This window comes from Oryctolagus cuniculus, chromosome 17 (assembly GCF_051225735.1).
Source record: "Oryctolagus cuniculus isolate XC-2025 breed Fujian yellow rabbit chromosome 17, ASM5122573v1, whole genome shotgun sequence".
NCBI classification, from domain to species: domain Eukaryota; kingdom Metazoa; phylum Chordata; class Mammalia; order Lagomorpha; family Leporidae; genus Oryctolagus; species Oryctolagus cuniculus.
In genome coordinates, this window is record NC_142883.1 from 25,090,984 (window position 1) to 25,106,974 (window position 15,991).

The 15,991-nt window shown below is 52.8% G+C and overlaps 2 protein-coding genes across 4 annotated transcripts in view; one reads left to right on the plus strand and one right to left on the minus strand.

Annotated features, from left to right (window-relative positions):
• Nucleotides 1-3,555, plus strand: part of UBE2Z (ubiquitin conjugating enzyme E2 Z) — a 19,469-nt gene extending 15,914 nt beyond the window's left edge. Inside the window, exon 7 of the mRNA XM_008271334.5 lies at nucleotides 434-3,555. Within this exon, the coding sequence (XP_008269556.3) occupies nucleotides 434-604 (171 nt within the window). The 3' untranslated portion in view covers nucleotides 605-3,555. The remainder of the gene's footprint in view (nucleotides 1-433) is intronic.
• SNF8 (SNF8 subunit of ESCRT-II) lies at nucleotides 3,285-13,632 on the minus strand. Of its 3 annotated transcripts, XM_002719308.5 has the most exons (8): nucleotides 13,470-13,632; nucleotides 13,081-13,131; nucleotides 11,166-11,304; nucleotides 8,929-9,033; nucleotides 7,426-7,498; nucleotides 6,137-6,278; nucleotides 4,593-4,667; nucleotides 3,285-3,808 (listed from the first exon to the last, which is right to left on the minus strand). In XM_002719308.5, exons 1-8 carry the CDS (start codon nucleotides 13,521-13,523, stop codon nucleotides 3,671-3,673), a joined length of 777 nt encoding a protein of 258 aa, XP_002719354.1. In that variant the 5' UTR covers nucleotides 13,524-13,632; the 3' UTR covers nucleotides 3,285-3,670. The 3 variants fall into 3 exon arrangements, 2 of the variants coding, with proteins under 2 accessions (XP_002719354.1, XP_017204652.1); XM_017349163.3 differs by lacking the exon at nucleotides 8,929-9,033; XR_016224176.1 differs by lacking the exons at nucleotides 3,285-3,808; nucleotides 4,593-4,667 and adding an exon at nucleotides 8,536-8,603.
• Nucleotides 13,633-15,991: the final 2,359 nt, after the last annotated feature.

The following is a 15,991-nucleotide window of genomic DNA, read 5'->3' on the forward strand; positions in this document are numbered from 1 at the left end:
TTTGGGGAGTGAACCAGCAGATGGAAGATCTCTGTTTCTCCCTCTCTCTGTGTAACTGAGTTATAAATAGATAAGTAGATAAATAAGTCTTTTTAAAAAAAAGGCTAATAGAATTAAAAGATTTCTTTAAAATGAAGCCCCTCCACAAACTGACATCACCTGTCTCATAAAGTCCTCCTGTCTCATAAAGTCCTCCGTACCCCTTCTGCATTTTGGCTTGCTTTTGAGGAATGCAAACCTTTTCATGTCAGCCCAAGCTGGATGGATTTGGGACACTGCATAAATTCCTGAGCAGAGACACGCTGTCTGCTGCTGGGCTCTTCTGTGCTCCACTGTGCCCCTGAGCTTGCATTTCACATGGACCCAGAGCTGTGCCCTCTAGGCTGTGCCACCCAGGCGTGACTCTTCCACCCCCCTTGTCTCTTCCCCACAGGACCCTTTTGGAGAGAAGCGGGGCCACTTTGACTACCAGTCCCTCTTGATGCGCCTGGGACTGATCCGTCAGAAAGTGCTGGAGAGGCTCCATAATGAGAATGCTGAAATGGACTCTGATAGCAGCTCGTCTGGGACAGAGACGGACCTGCACGGGAGCCTGAGGGTCTAGGCCCTCCTCCCCGCTCCCCTTCCCCCAACTCGAAAGTCCGGCAGAGTCCCTTCCCCTCACCCCAGGGATGGAGAGGCACTGCGTATCTCCCTCCAAAATGACGTCATCCCGCAAGATGGCAACAACCAAGCAAGCTCGGATCCCAGGGTGTGGGAGTGGGGGTTGTTCCCCATCTGACCTCCTTGGCGCTGGAGCATCTGGGGCTGTTTGTCCCATATCAGGGGCCAAGGTACCTTTCCAGGAGCACCCAGGGCGAGGGCCTCTGAAAAACAAACAAAGCAACCAACACACCTCTCCACAGGGCCAGCTCCTTAGGGCCGGGTGGAAGACAAATTGTATTTCCAAGAGGGGGTGTGCCCACGTGATTTATGGGGATGTCTGGAAGGGAACACGGGGTGGGGGGCTGTCTGGGACACGTAACAGTCTGGGTGGTTGTCTGTCTGTCTTCAGTCCTGAAGCCAGGCTTCCCAATGCCCTTCCCCTCCCTGCCCCCCCTTTCCCCATGGGCCAGCATAATTTTGTTTTTCCTAATTTATAGTCACTGTTCTAGACAGACCAAAGAGCAGGAACAGTGGTGGAGTCTAGGCTGCTGATCAGTAAGCTTTACCTGGCACCTGAGCACCTTTCTCCCCTGCTCCCCTCCCTCACCCTTTTCTCAGTTTAAGACAGAAGGTAAATGTGACTGGGACTGAACCAAGGTCTTGGTAAAGCCTGCATGGCGCTGTAAGAAGCTGAAGATCCTCTTTGTTCCCGCAATCACTGATTTGAAAAGTTCCCAGCACAAGCAGCTGCTGTGTGTATGGGATTAGAGCCACTACATAGAATAGTCTCTTGCAGATTTTCATAAATGCTAGTCACCATGAGGGTGTTTCTCTTGGGGTGGGGTGCAGGGGGAAGACTGATGCTAGTCCTTACTGTATTTTGTTTGGCTGTCCTTGTGTGTTCTCAGCCCAGCTTGTCCCCCTCCTCACTTCAACCCCTAGGGATTTGAGGGGAGCAAGGGTAGCCAATGGCAAAAGGGGGTTAGGGCTGGGACTCTGGAGACTCCTCCCCTCCTCTCCCTTCCCCCTCCAGCTGCTCTTTGTCACTGGCTCCGATGGCCATTTGCCTGGCTGTGTTGCTTCTGTCTGTATTTAGCTGCAGTGATCCTTTAGCTGGTTGGCTCAGAAAAAAACAACAAAACCGTGCATTGGGTGCCCTGTACTACTGGGCATCGAGGGAATCCATCGTTCCCCTTCTTGGTGTGTTCTCCCCGCACTTCCAGATCCTTGTTAGGGCTCCCAGGGGTGTTGGTGATGCACGTGACGCAGGGCCGCAGTCAGGATCCAGCCGTGCTGAAGGGAGAGGATGGCGTGTGCCTGCTCCTGCTGCTGCCCTGGGATCACGGGACTCTCCTGGTGTGAAGGAGGAGGGCAGGAGCAGTGACGCTGGACAGGGAATGGGGGGCTTGGGAACGCAAGTTTATCTTGGACACCTGAAGGCAGGGTCTGCGCAGACTCAGAGGGACCCCACTTCGTTTCCTTCCATTCCTCGAGCCAGTCCGGGGCTTAGAACACTGCTGGTCTGTGGGCCCAGTGTTGGCAGTCATCCATTTCAGGTGTTCCCACTTTCCGAGTGACAATCCTCTCCCGGGCCCTGCCGTGGGGCAGAGCACGTCTGGCATCGCAGCCTGACCTTGACGCCCTAATCTTGAGTTTAGGAAATATATGCACAGGAGTCAGAGATGTCTTTATATCTGTACATAAATGAAGTTTTTTTTTTTTCTTTTTGGTGCAATAAAGTTTGTTTTGGCAGAAGGAGGAAGCGCCTGAGGGTGTGGGAGGATTGGAGTAAAGCATGGAGTCCTCTGGAAGTGGGGGAAGGCGAGCACTCGGTGTGTTGTCTGGAAGGTGGGAGCAGGAGCAGGGCCCTTCTCTGTTTAAGGCTGTCACTCTGGCAGTTAATGGGGGACGGCATTCTCACCGCACCTGCTCTGATGCTCTGGGAACCCTTGTCCCACAAGGAGATAAAGGTAGAGATGGGCTCCAACTAAGAGAAGGAAGTGTCAGTGGGGAGAGTCTATTGGGTGTCCAAGCCAGCGCTGCTTAGGGATTTAGCATTTAGACCGTGAAGACTATGAAAGCCTTAAATCCCAACCTCTCCCCCGGCTGCCTCTTCACCTGCTCTAGATTGCTGCTTTCTGACAGAGGCTTTTCCTCTTGGCTGACCACGTGTGTAGAAGTCTACACAACATCATGTCCTGCCAGCCTGCACCGTGCCAAGCACTGACAGAGCTTGGGCTCAGGGTCGTCATTCTGGCCTCCAGCTTCGGCTCTGCTTAAGCTGGCAGCCTCTGGTGAATTCCTTTGATTTGCCATCTGTGACATTAAGGACACCTACTTCACTTTTAAGGTTGGTGAAGGTTAAATGAGGTGTGTATAAAATGGCACAGTGATTCCCTCAGCCACTGCTAGGTTACAGGGACCTGCTCAGCAGTCCCTGTTGAGGAAGCAAAGCTAGTGTGGAGTGAGAACCAAGATGCAGCCTTCACTATTGAGTCCCCTCAGATTCCATCATTTTCCTCCAGCTTAGCCACCACCTAACACCGGCTATGTTTCCCTCATGGCCTGGACCTTCTATGGCAGAGGCTGGAGGAGACTGAATATTATTCCCTCATCTGTTAGGGTCTGTGACTAAGAAAGAACGTTAAAGGAAGAGATTTTAATTAGCAAAGCTCTGATTTCTATCTTAACAGCTGCAGAGAAACCAGACCATCTAGGTAGGAGACACAGCTTGCGTCCTGGGCCCGCCTCTTCCGTGAACTTGTAGATGACCTGTGCAAGTCATTATATATGTGCTTGCTGTTCTCTGTGTTACTCAGGTTATCCTTACTGGATAAATGAGGTTTTCTCCAATAAAGATGCAATGTGAAGGCACTTTTAAAAAATAAAATATTGGGGGAAGAAAGAAAAGCATGGAACTTTTTTTTCCTTTTATATATGTATATGTATATACAAAGTTGCCCAGGTTTACTTCCCAGCAGGCCTTCCCTCTTGTCCCTGCCTGTTGCTGTGCGCCCTTCCACACTCAGGGGAGGGCTTCTCTGGCCTCCTCAGCTGTGATTTCCTGGGAGTAGAGGTCAGTGAAGAGAGCTGGCAGCCAGTAGTGGGCCTCTCCTGGGGCCTGCAAGTCCAGCCAGGCCAGCCCTTCCTTCAGCAGGTGTTCCTGGAGGACAACGGTACAGAGTGAGTCGAACGGGGAAGTTAGCGTAGGCTGGACCAACAATCTGCAAACTCATTTTGGCTTCAGTGAGGCTTTCAAGCAATCTAAGAGTGCACACATCAACACAACCAAACTGGAATGATCACTTTGGCTTTGTCTCTTGCCCAAGGTGTGAGAAATGCTCCCACGTCCTTGAACTTGAAGAGAACAAAGCCCACTGTAGTGGGATTGCCCTGGATCCAGTACAGTGGCCACTGCTGCCCTGGTTGTCTGTGCTATCTCACTGGGGAACGCAAGTGCAGGGCCAGTTCCTAGAGCTGGGAATATGCTTGAGGTGGGTTGGTTCTGCCCAATACCATTTTGCAGATGAAATTTGAAAAAGCCTAGAGAATTGGCAGGGCTCCCATGTTGATCACTACTGTGAAATTTGTAGATATAAAACTGTAAGACACAACGTATAAACATAATTACAAGAAAATAACTATCCTACATGGTTAACTGCCTTCACTCTGAGCTGTCACTATCAACACAAACTATTAAGCTGGTGACCAGGAACTGTGCTCACTCACCCAGGAGAGAGGGCAGGTGGCAACCATGGTCCTCCAAAAGCAAGGGCCACCTGGTCTGTGCCTGCCAGGATGACAAGCCTGCCTGCCTTCAGGGGAGTACTGGGCATCTGGTTAAGGTAAGAGGCAGGCAAAGATAGGCTGCAGCTCCTGCCTGTGTGGAACCCACCTACTGCCTCCCATCAGGGCCACCTTTCCTGGACCGTTCTGAAGTCACATACCAGCACTTGGCGCGCACGCTCGGTCTCCCATTTAAGACTGGCTTTGATTTCACTTACAGTCACGTAACCATTTTTCTGAAGGAAGGAGGAAGAGGGATCGAGTCAGTTAACTGAGGGCACTTTCTGCATCCACTATCTGCACCCACAACACATGTACTTGGACACAAAAAGGGAAGAACTACCCTGGGGCCAAGCCCCAGAGCATAGAAAAGGCAGTGTTGAGAAGCCCTCAGGGCCAGCACTGTGGCACAGTGGGTTAATGCCCTGGCTTGAAGCACCGGCATCCCATATGGGCGCCAGTTCAAGTCCTGGCTGCTCCACTTCCGATCCAGCTCTCTGCTATGGCCTGGGAAAGCAGTAGAAGATGGCCCAAGTGCTTGGGCCCCTGCACCCACGTGGGAGACCCAGAAGAAGCTCTTGACTCCTGGCTTCGGATCGGTGCAGCTCTGGCTGCTACAGCCAATTGGGGAGTGAACCAGCGGATGGAAGACCCCCCCCCCCCCCACTGTGTAATTCTGATTTTCACAAGTAAATAAATTTAAAAAAGAAAAAAAGAAAAAAGAAGCCCTAGCAGGTGGGAAGAGAGAGGTCACCCCCGGGTCAGAGGTGGCTTGGTGGGTTTGGCTGTAGAAGTGAGGTCCTTGGTGTTAAGTGAGACTTCGGCAGAGGGCCTAAGTATAACAAGAGAAGAATCAATGATTACAGGAAGGAATGGAGATAATCATAGAATGGGTGATAATTACAGTATTTAAATATTCAGGCCCTGGGGCCGGCACTGTGGCACAGGGGGTTAAGCCACCACCTGCGATGCTGGCATCCCATTTGGGTGCTGGTTTTGTATCCAGGCTGTCCCACTTCTGATTCAGCTCCCTGCTAATGCACCTGGGAAAGCAACAGAGGATGGCCCGAGTACCTGGGCCCCTGCCACCCATGTGGAGACCTGGAAGAAGCTCCTGGCTTCAGCCTGGCCCAGCCCCAACTGTTGCAGCTCTCTGGGGACTGAACCAGCAGGTGGAAGATCTCCATTTCCTCTCTTTCAAATAAATATTCAGCGTGTCCTGTCTCACCTTATCTACCCCAATATTAAAAAAATAATAAAAACACCTTTCCCATTTTTTTTTAACACTATAGAATTCAGAAAATTGAACATGTCTTCCCTAAACACATAATGGGGATTTGGGGGCAAGTGGTATATGCTTCAGGCATATTGAACAATGAGGGAATAGCAAACGAGATTTAAAATGTGTGTTGAAGAATCCATAAGGGGGCCTGGCATTGTGGCGTGGTGGGTTGGGCTGCCACATGCAATGCCAACATCCCATACAGGTGTCAGCTCAAGCCCCAGCTGCTCCACTTCCCATCCAGCTCCCTGCTAATGCGCCTGGGAAGGAAGTGGATGATGGCCCAAGTGCATGGGCCTCTGCACCCATGTTGGAGACCCAGATGAAGCTCCTGGCTTTGGAAGGAACGGGGAGGAGGAGACCAGAATGGCTGCACACTCACACCGCACACGGTCCACACTCACTCAGGAGGCGCGCCAGTACCTCTGCCAGCTGCAGCACCACGGTGTGATCCATGTTGAGTTCAGCTGGAACAGACTGAATGAGGTAAGTGCCGCCCACGGGGATGATGCCGAAGCCGGTGCCGAGCGCCTTAAGTTTCTTGATGGCCCTGATGAGGTCATCTCTGAGGTGAGGGAGAGCAGCGTGAGGCCCTGGCAGATCAGCCCCAGCGAAGCGGCTTCAGCTCTGTCCTGGGCAAGCTGCCCTGAGGACACCGAGAAGGCTGCCCTGCACCACTCTGTGCTTCAAAGGCAGGGCTGCAGGGCCCGCGCGGGGCTCGGGTATCCCAGAGCAATGCCAGAGGAGCCAGGCTCTCTGCTCCACAAACCATTTGCTCCCAACCCAAACAGAGGTCAAAAATATGCCCACAGGGGCCTAGCAGGACCTGTGAATGAGAGAGCTGCAGAGACGACAGGGGGTAGCGCGAACTGGGGCTAACTTCCCCAAAAGCAACCCAGCTGGTCACTGCTGCTTGGAAAGTGCCATATTTTCTAATTCCTTTGACACTTCGAAAAGCCACAAAGCAATGTGTACATCCTATATCCAGCCCCTACACGGAGAGGTGGCAACTCCGCCAACGTCTTCCAAGAGCTCACAAGAAATGCGTCTCATGAAAAAACTATGCATGGACTTCAAGCTGGTTTTTGCACCAAAATAAACTTTTAACTCTATTTTGCCATGACCCAGCGAAGTCTGTTTGCAATCACCTAACTGGCTGGGGAAAGGCAACCTCAAGAGAGCCGAGTACCTTCTCCAGCCCGAGAGCACCAATTAACATGTCTGAAATGCACTAACTCATGCCGAGAGTTACTGTGCGACCAGCATGCCTGGTAGCCTCAGGTCTTCGTGACCTCATGCTAGGCTGGCTCCTTGGGAGCTGCATCTCCAATAACTTTTGTCTTCCTACACTGGACTCCCACACGCAGGCTGGTGAGCCTCGCCTCTTCCCCAGCCTTTCTAGGTGCCTACTCCAGTCTCCTTGGGCTCCAAGAATTTCAATGAAGAAAATAGCATACGTTCACATGAACAATGCTGAGAAGGACACATCAACACAACAGCTGGCAATCTCTTGGCTGAGAAAGAATGGGTGGTTGTGTTTTCTTTTTCTCTGTATTTTCACTTTTCTAAAATTAAAGTATATTTTGTCTGATCACAGAGAGGAATAAAAATGATTCCTGAGCTAGCCCACACATTTGAGGGACAGGGAGGAAAGATTCCTTTGGAATAAAGACTTCCTTCCACAGTCCGAGGGGTTAGAAGGCGAGACCTACTGGCTGACGTCCTGCGCGAACTTGCCTCTTCCCTTTAACACCTGCTGATGTAGCTCTTCCAGAGTGATCAGACCTACAGCAGTCACGGGCACAGGGAGAAGACAGAGAGCAAAGAATTTATCTTTACGGCTGCAGTCGCTTTAAACAAGTGGACAGTCATTACTTTCCAACTGCCCACAAGTAGCAAACAGCATTCTAGCTCCTAAATTTCTTTCACCTCGCTCCTTACAAAACAATCAGCCACAATATTAAAAACTGGTTATGAGCCCTTGCTAGCACCTTGAATAGAGTGCCCCATGAGAATCTGAACACAGCAGCAGGGGCTGGCACTGTGGCGCCGCAGGTTAGACCACTGCTTCTGACACCGACATCCCGTGTGAGCACTGGTTCAAGTCCCAGCTGCCCTGCCTCCAGGATACCTCCATGCTGATGCAGCTGGGAAGGCAGAATGCTCAAGTGCCTGAGGCCCCGTCACCCGTGTGGGAAGGCAGATGGAGTTCTGGCTCCTGGCTGCAGCCTAGTCCAGTCCTGGCTGCGGTGGCCACTCGGGGAGTAAACCAGCAGACAGAAGATCTCTGTCTCTGTCCTGTGCTTTCTCTCTGTTGCTCTCCCGCTCAGATCAATGAATTAATTTCTAAAATTACTGTCTACTTGCAGTCAGTCACTTGTAACTGTTTTAAGCTTGCCTGCCTTCTTCAACACTGGCCATTCAAGGTGCTTAATAAGAAAGATGACCTCGGCTGGCACCGCGGCTCACTAGGCTAATCCTCCGCCTTGCGGCGCCGGCACACCAGGTTCTAGTCCCGATCTGGGCGCCGGATTCTGTCCCGGTTGCCCCTCTTCCAGGCCAGCTCTCTGCTGTGGCCCGGGAGTGCAGTGGAAGATGGCCCAAGTGCTTGGGCCCTGCACCCCATGGGAGACCAGGAGAAGTACCTGGCTCCTGCCATCGGATCAGCGCGGTGCGCCAGCTGCAGCGTGCTGGCCGCGGCGGCCATTGGAGGGTGAACCAACGGCAAAGGAAGACCTTTCTCTCTGTCTCTCTCTCTCTCACTGTCCACTCTGCCTGTCAAAAAAAAAAAAAAAAAAAAAAAAAAAGAAAGATGACCTCACCAGATGGCCATGTCACAATCTGGGGCCACAATGTGGGGAGCACAGGGACTTGGCTGGCGCCACCATCCCTAGGAGAGGCGGTGCAGGCAGTGACTCACAAGGAAACCCTGCCTCAGATGCACCATAAAACAGGGAACAAGGGCTACTCCCACCTCCCTACTATTTTCTGGCCAAAGATTTTTGGAGAACAGAACCACTCATTCAAGTGATCTGCCTTCCCCTTCCTTGGCCGTGGAGACGCGCCATGGACTCAGCTGCACGAAGCGCACAAGGCGCAGCTCACACCCTCACAGCCCTGCCCAGTGCAGGAGGGCCAAGGGTATCGTCGGAGCTTTTCTCCCTCTCCCTCTCAGACAAAGTCCAAAGCCAGCCCACAGGCACTGGCAGCCTCACCTCCATTGCGGTGCTTCAGGGCCAGGCACACTTCGATAATCTGGACGCCCAGCTCATAATAGAAGTCCCCCACTCCCAGCATCTGTGACCAGAATCCTTTTCCAGCTACAAGACAGAAAAACAAACCTAGGTTATCCGTTACTTTCCGTGCCTCCTTTTCTCTCAAAGCTGGATGAGCCCATCTGCAGCAGACGAAGCCCTCCCCCACCCGGCAGTAACGCCTCCTGCTCCTTTGCTGCTCAGGGTCCTTGACGAGGCAACTCCTGCTGACTCCCGGTCACGTGCCGAGGAATGAGTTCACACAATTCCAAGGGCGGGCGAGCTAAACGTCACTTCTACTTTTTATTTATTTATTTTTATTTTTTGGACAGGCAGAGTGGACAGTGAGAGAGACAGAGAGAAAGGTCTCCCTTGTCCGTTGGTTCATCCCACAATGGCTGCCGCAGCCGGCGCGCTACGGCCAGCACACTGCGCTGATCCGATGGCAGGAGCCAGGTACTTATCCTGGTCTCCCATGGGGTGCAGGGCCCAAGGACTTGGGCCATCCTCCACTGCACTCCCTGGCCACAGCAGAGAGCTGGCCTGGAAGAGGGGCAACCGGGACAGAATCCGGCGCCCCGACCGGGACTAGAACCCGGTGTGCCGGCGCCGCGGGGGGGAGGATTAGCCTAGTGAGCCACGGCGGCACTGGCCGTCACTTCTACTTTGATCATTCTAGTTGAAGACACTAAAAAAAGTACTGTTTATGTTCCCAGAACATACAGCAAAATGCAACAGGGCCAGCACTGTGCTGGAGCAGGTTAAACCACTGGTTGTGATGCCTGCATACCGGTAGGCATGTAGAGCCGGGTCAGCCCGGCACTGGCTGCTCTGCTTCCGATCTAGCTTCCTGCTAATGCACCTGGGAAAGCAACCAATGATGGCCCAATACACGGGTGCCTGCCACCAGGATAGAGCTCCTGGCTCCTGGCACTGACCTGGCCCAGGCCTGCTGTTGCAGGCACCTGGGGTGTGAAATGGCAGATGGACTATCTCTTTCTCTCTGTCTCTGTCTCTATCTCTATTTCTCCCTCTCTCACTGTTGCTCTGCCTTTCAAATAAATTTTTTAAAATCTTCTTTAAAAATTCACTGAAGGGGCCGGTGCTGCGGCTCACTAGGCTAATCCTCTGCCTTGCGGCGCCGGCACACCGGGTTCTAGTCCCAGTCGGGGCACCGGATTCTGTCCCGGTTGCCCCTCTTCCCCAGGCCAGCTCTCTGCTGTGGCCCAGGAGTGCAGTGGAGGATGGCCCAAGTGCTTGGGCCCTACACCTGCATGGGAGACCAGAAGCAGCACCTGGCTCCTGGTTTCAGATCAGCGCGGTGTGCCGGCCACAGCAGCCATTGGGGGATGAACCAACGGAAAAAGGAAGACCTTTCTCTCTCTCTCTGTCCATTCTGCCTGTCAAAAAAAAAAAAAATTTTTTTTTTTCACTGAAGGGGCTGGTCTTGTGGCCTAACGAGTTAAGCTGCCACCTGCAGTGCTGGCATCCCCTATGGGTGCCAGTTTGAGTTCTGGCTGTTCCACTTCCGAACCAGCTCTCTGCTGTGGCCTGGGAAAGCAGTAGAAGATGGCCCAAGTCCTTGGGGCCCCGCATCCACGTGGGAGACCTGGAAGAAGCTCCTGGCTTCAGATAGGCACAGCTCCGGCTGCTGCAGCCACTTGAGGAGTGAATCAGCAGATGGAAGACCTCTCTCTCTGTCTAACTCTTTCAAATAAATAAATCAATCTTTTTTAAAAATCCACTGAAAACAACATTGAGTGAAGAACACGTAGTAATTATAGCTCATGAATAAGGGAGGGAAGCAAACAAGAGGGGTCTAGAGGGACACTCGTGGATCTTAACCGTCAGCGTGCAGCTCTCTGCCGCGAGGGGACAGGCTCAGGTGTCCACTTCCTCCTTTAGGGAACTCTTTTCTGCCTGACTTCGTGATCACGCCCTACTTTTACAAAATTAAATTGTTTAAGATAAGAGGAAAACATCACGTAAGACTGCCGCTGGAAATCCTTCTGGGAGAGATCCTGGATACTGGCCGCTCGGCGCTGCCCGGCCTCTCTGTACGGCCCATCAGTCACTCCCTACAGATGACGCCCTCTGGCCCTTCTGCAGGACTTCCCAACAGTGCTGATGGGGACTAGGGAAGCTTCTGTCCCTCACAGACCCCAGGGGACACTGGACCCCTGCAGGTGACTCCTTACAGGCCAGAGGATCCACCCCAATGGTCGCGCACATGTCCTGGAACTGCACCCGGAACTCGGGATTCTTCCGGATCTCCTGCTTGTGCTTGCTGGCGAATTCCTCCAGGTTGGTCTTGAACATGTCCAGCTGCTTTGACATCTGTTGGACGGACACTGAGGTTAGGAGCAGCAGCCTGGTGACAATCGGACGCTAAACGCGGTGCGCTGGCCCGGGGAGGACGAAGGCTGGAGCAGCCCTCCTGCCGTCCCCTCCCTTTCCCCATGTGCTCCCGTTCTAAAAGCAGGATTCATCCGCACGCACATCTAACGGGTGCTGCTTCCCTTCTTCCAGAACTTATTAAATTCAAGTGGTACCTAAGAAGCCACTTTTCTTAGAAGCGAGGGGAGGCAGGGTCCACGCGGAGGAAAACCTTCCACCACCACCAGAAGGCGGCACGAGGGAAAGGCAGGCCGGCGGGGAAGGGGGCGACGCTGTGTAACCTGTGCGTCGGCGACGGCGCTGGGGATCAGCTGCAGACACAGCAAACCTCAGCCGGGGCTGTGCATCTAACAGTGCCTTCCAAAGCTGAGTGCAAAAGGGCTGGGGTTTTCTAAAACGTTGTTGGTACTACCTTCTCTTTCCCTCATTAACAAAGCCCACCTTCAACCCCATCGAGAGTGGTCACTCCCGAGCGCGTCACAGAAACGGGAATCACCATTTTCAGGCGATTTCTGCGTGCCCACCCTCCCTCCCGGGCGTGGGAACTTCTGACGTTGTTCTCAGTTCAGTTCAAGGGCCCACTGCCCTGCCTAACCGCCGCCCCCTCTTCTTCACTGACCACAATCAGTGAGTGACCTCGGCGCCACTCCGGAGGAGGAGGCAGCAGAGGAGGGGAGCGCGCAGGAGCTGCACTCCCGCCACTCGCACTTCCTCCTGGATGTGTCCGGATGTCTCCCGGCGGCAGGCCAGGCCATATCTTCATTTTATTCCAGAGAATTGAAAAGCCCAGGGACAGGTGCTTGGCGAAGCAGCTGAGATGCCAGCATCCCACAGCGGAGTGCCTGGTTCAAGTCCCAGCTCCGCTTCCAACAGATTCCTGCTCTATGCACACCCTGGGAGGCAGCAGACGCTGGCTCAAGTACTTGGGCTCCTGCCACCCACGTGGGAGGCACAGATTGGGTTCCTGGCTCCCGGCTTTGAACCAGCAGATGAAAGACCTCTCTCTGTCTGTGACTCTGCCTTTCAAAGAAAATTAAAACCAATACATTTTTTAAGAAATAAAAGCCCCCAAAAGACTGAGGTCAAACAGCTCTACCACTTACTACCCATATATATAAAATCTTGGATAATTTACTCAATGCCTCTGTCCTCAAATCCAAACTCGGACTGATACCGTTCCCTACTCATGGATTTGTAATGATGACTGAACAAGACAAATGTATCCAAAGAAGATGGACAAGCGCCTGGGCCAACATTCACAGGTAATCACTCAAAGAGGTTAGCTTGAGGGGGCGGGTGCTGTGGTGCCACAAGTTAAGCGGCCGCTGCACAGGCATCCCATACGGGCACCTGTTTGAATCCCGGCTGCTCCAATTCTGTTCCAGCTCTCTGCTTATGGCCTGGGAAAGATGTGGAAGACGGCCCAAGTGCTGGGGCCCCTGCCACCTTTTTGGGAGACTAGGAAGAGGCTCCTAGCTCTGGCCTGATTCAGCCATTTGGGGAATGAACCAGCAGATGGAAGATGTCTCTCTCTCTCCTCTTTCAAATAAATAAGTAAACATTTTTAAAAAGATAAAGATGTTAACTTGTTATTCACAAGTCACCTGTAAGATTGCAGAAACCCAGACTCGCCAGACGCCCATTTTAGGTCAACTCCAGCAATCCAGTTACTTCAACCCCGCTTCCTGCCTGGAGCCCTCAGCCTGGCCCACTCACCTGCGCCAGCTGGTCCTCCGCCAAGACAGTCCCTCGCTCCTTATACTTGGCCTGTCGGACAAAGAGCGGAGCGTAAGTTGAGAGGGTGGGCGCCGGGGGCCCTCGCTTGCGCCGCCACAGCTCCCGCAGGAAAAGGGGAGGGTCTCTGACATGGCGTCCTAGGAGAGGGGCCGGGTGGGGGGCAGAAATCCACGACTCCCGGGGCAATCAAGTTTGGGGAAGCGGAGAGAAGGGCTGGTGAGGATGGGAATGATGACACTCCAAGCCCCCGGGAACTGGAGAAACAGTTCCGCGGGGCCCGAGCAGCCGTGTTGGGGGCGATTTAAAGCTACCGAAGTCTGTTCCGGGAGAACTCGGCCTCTGGCGGGTCGGGCCTTCTTCCCCCTCACCTCAGCCAGCTTCTTCTTGGCGATGGCGCCGGCTCCCACCCCGCGGCGGTGCATCGCCGCCTCGGGCCCGCGGGCCGCCCCGCCGCCGGGACCCCAGGTCTCCTGGTCCCGGGCTCCGCCGCCGGCTGCCCAATGCGGAAGCTGGGACGCGCGTCATCTGTGCGCGCCGGAAGCCACACAGCCCACTTCCTGCCGCGGGGCTCAGATCTCCCGCCGCCGTGTGTCCCCGGCCCCGCCTTTGCTCTTCGCGGGGCTCCGCAAGGCCCCGCGGCCGGAAAGGCGCTGGGAGCGGTTCGCGGTCGGGGCGCCTGCTGGTCCTTTCCTGGACGTGAAGCCCTGGCCGCCATTGTACGACCCCTAGCATGGTGTTAACGTGGGTGCCCTCGGGCCCTGCTCGCCCCATTACATACAGCCTGTCCACCGCCTGGTGGTCATCAGTGGCTCGTGGAGCACCTGCTAGCAGCCTGCCAGACGTTGTGTTGGCCGTCGAGCCGAAAACGATCTATTCCGCCCTAACGGAGCTCACCTGTTGGGATCATATATAGCGATTCTGACTTGGGAGCGCCCTAGGGTTAAGAGCATGCACTCTGGCATCATTTTGGCTGCAAAGCTCAGTTCCACTATATATGGTCCAGTAACTTCAGGCAAATGCCTTAGTTCTTGTGTTTCACTATCTATAGTCGGAAAATAGAATAAAACCTACTCGTGAACTTGTGAAGATTAAGTAATAGCACATTTAGTGCAATGGCTAGCACATAAATATCGGTTACGATTGTTTTTCTTAGTCTTTTAAGGTGGTGGATCTTGGCAGATCAGGGTAAGTCCCTTCTTGCCCGGGCATCCCCTATCAGAGCTCCCGCTGGGGTCCCAGCTGCTCAGCTTCTGATCCAGCTTCCTGCTAATGCTCCTAGGAAAGCAGCTTAACATGGATCAAGTACTTGTCCCCTGTACCCACGTGAGAGACCCAGAGGGAGTCCTCAGTTCCTGCCTTCAGCTTGGGCCAGCCCTGGTTGTTGCAGGGGAATGAATTATCAGTTGGAAGATGTGACTGTGTGTCACTCTGTCCATCAAATAAATCTTTTTCAAAACATAAGAGAAATCTGAGTAGAGCAAATCAAGACTGTCAGAGCTGGAAGAATCTTTAAGAGTCTCCTGGAGTACAAACCGCAGCCCTCCGGCAGAATTCAGCCCTGAGAAGTTGTGTCAGCAGAATACCGGTAGGGGAGCCAGTCTCTCCACTTATGTAGTCCCCACCCCTTTTACCCTTTGGCCTACTCTGCTCTTGAAAGTTCTTTGGCCAGCTCTTCGCCAATCCGGTTTGCTTCCTTTGAATTCTAAACAATTGCCCTTGGTTTTTGTATTTTAAGATGGGGACATAGACTTAGATGTGTGTGAATAATGATAACCAAAGTTAACTTTCACTTTGTGCCAAGTATTATCTTTTCACTTTTTTAAAAGATGTTTATTTATTTATTTGAGAGGTAGGGTTACAGACAGAGAGGGAGAGACAGAGAGAAAGGTCTTGTATCTGCTGGTTCACTCATGGCCCCAAATGGCTGATCTGAAGCCAGGAGCCTGTAGGTCTCCTACGCAGAGGCAGGGACCCAAAAAAGCTGGATCAGAAGAGGAGCAGCCAGGACTAGAACCGGTGCCCGTATGGGATGCCAGGGCCACAAGCAGAGGCTTAGCCCACTAATGCCACAGCGCTGGCCCCTATCTTCACATTTGCTTCAACCTAGGACGTAGGTACTTTCTTATGGTCCTTTCACAGGCAGGAAATTGAGACTGCAAGAGAGAAATTTACTGGGCAAGCCTGAGATGTATTAAGTGATTTCAATCTAAGGTGTCATAGCTCTAGAGTCAGCTGAAATGTGATGAGATTAGGAGGAGACAGGAGAGCATTCCAGGCAGAAATAACCCAAGGCAAGGGTTGGGCGGAAGGCGAGAACCCTCCCTTCAGTGAGTGGAGAGTGTTGGGAGAGGACCTCAGACTGAAGTATGATGGCTTTGACCATGCAAGATGGAGGTGCTAACCTTGGAACAAGCTGAGTTTGCCCACTTCCCTTCACCCCCACGCCACCACCCTCATCCAACTTATGTCATCTCTCCTGGAATCCCCAAAAGCCTCTTAACCACTTTCATCACCATTTATATTGAGAGAAAATATGAAATAATCTCAATAGAATCTTCCCTGTCTTCCGAGTGATTGTTCTGGAATGTGAATGATCATCTCCAACATGCCCCTGCTCAAAACCCTCCAGGAACTTCAAGTTTGCTCTGAGGATAAAATGGAAAATCCTTAACATGACCCTGGGGCATAGCTTTTGCCCACCCTCCCAGCCTCTGCTTGTGTTGTTCTACCTTTGCCTATTCTTTTCTCCATTTTTCCCATTTTTTGTTTTATTTATTTATTTATTTATCATTCATCCCTGCAGAGAGAGCTAGAGTTCCCATCTGCTTGTTTACTCCCCAGATGCCTACAACAGCCGGGACAGGGCTAGGACTCAGCCAGGAGCCAGGAA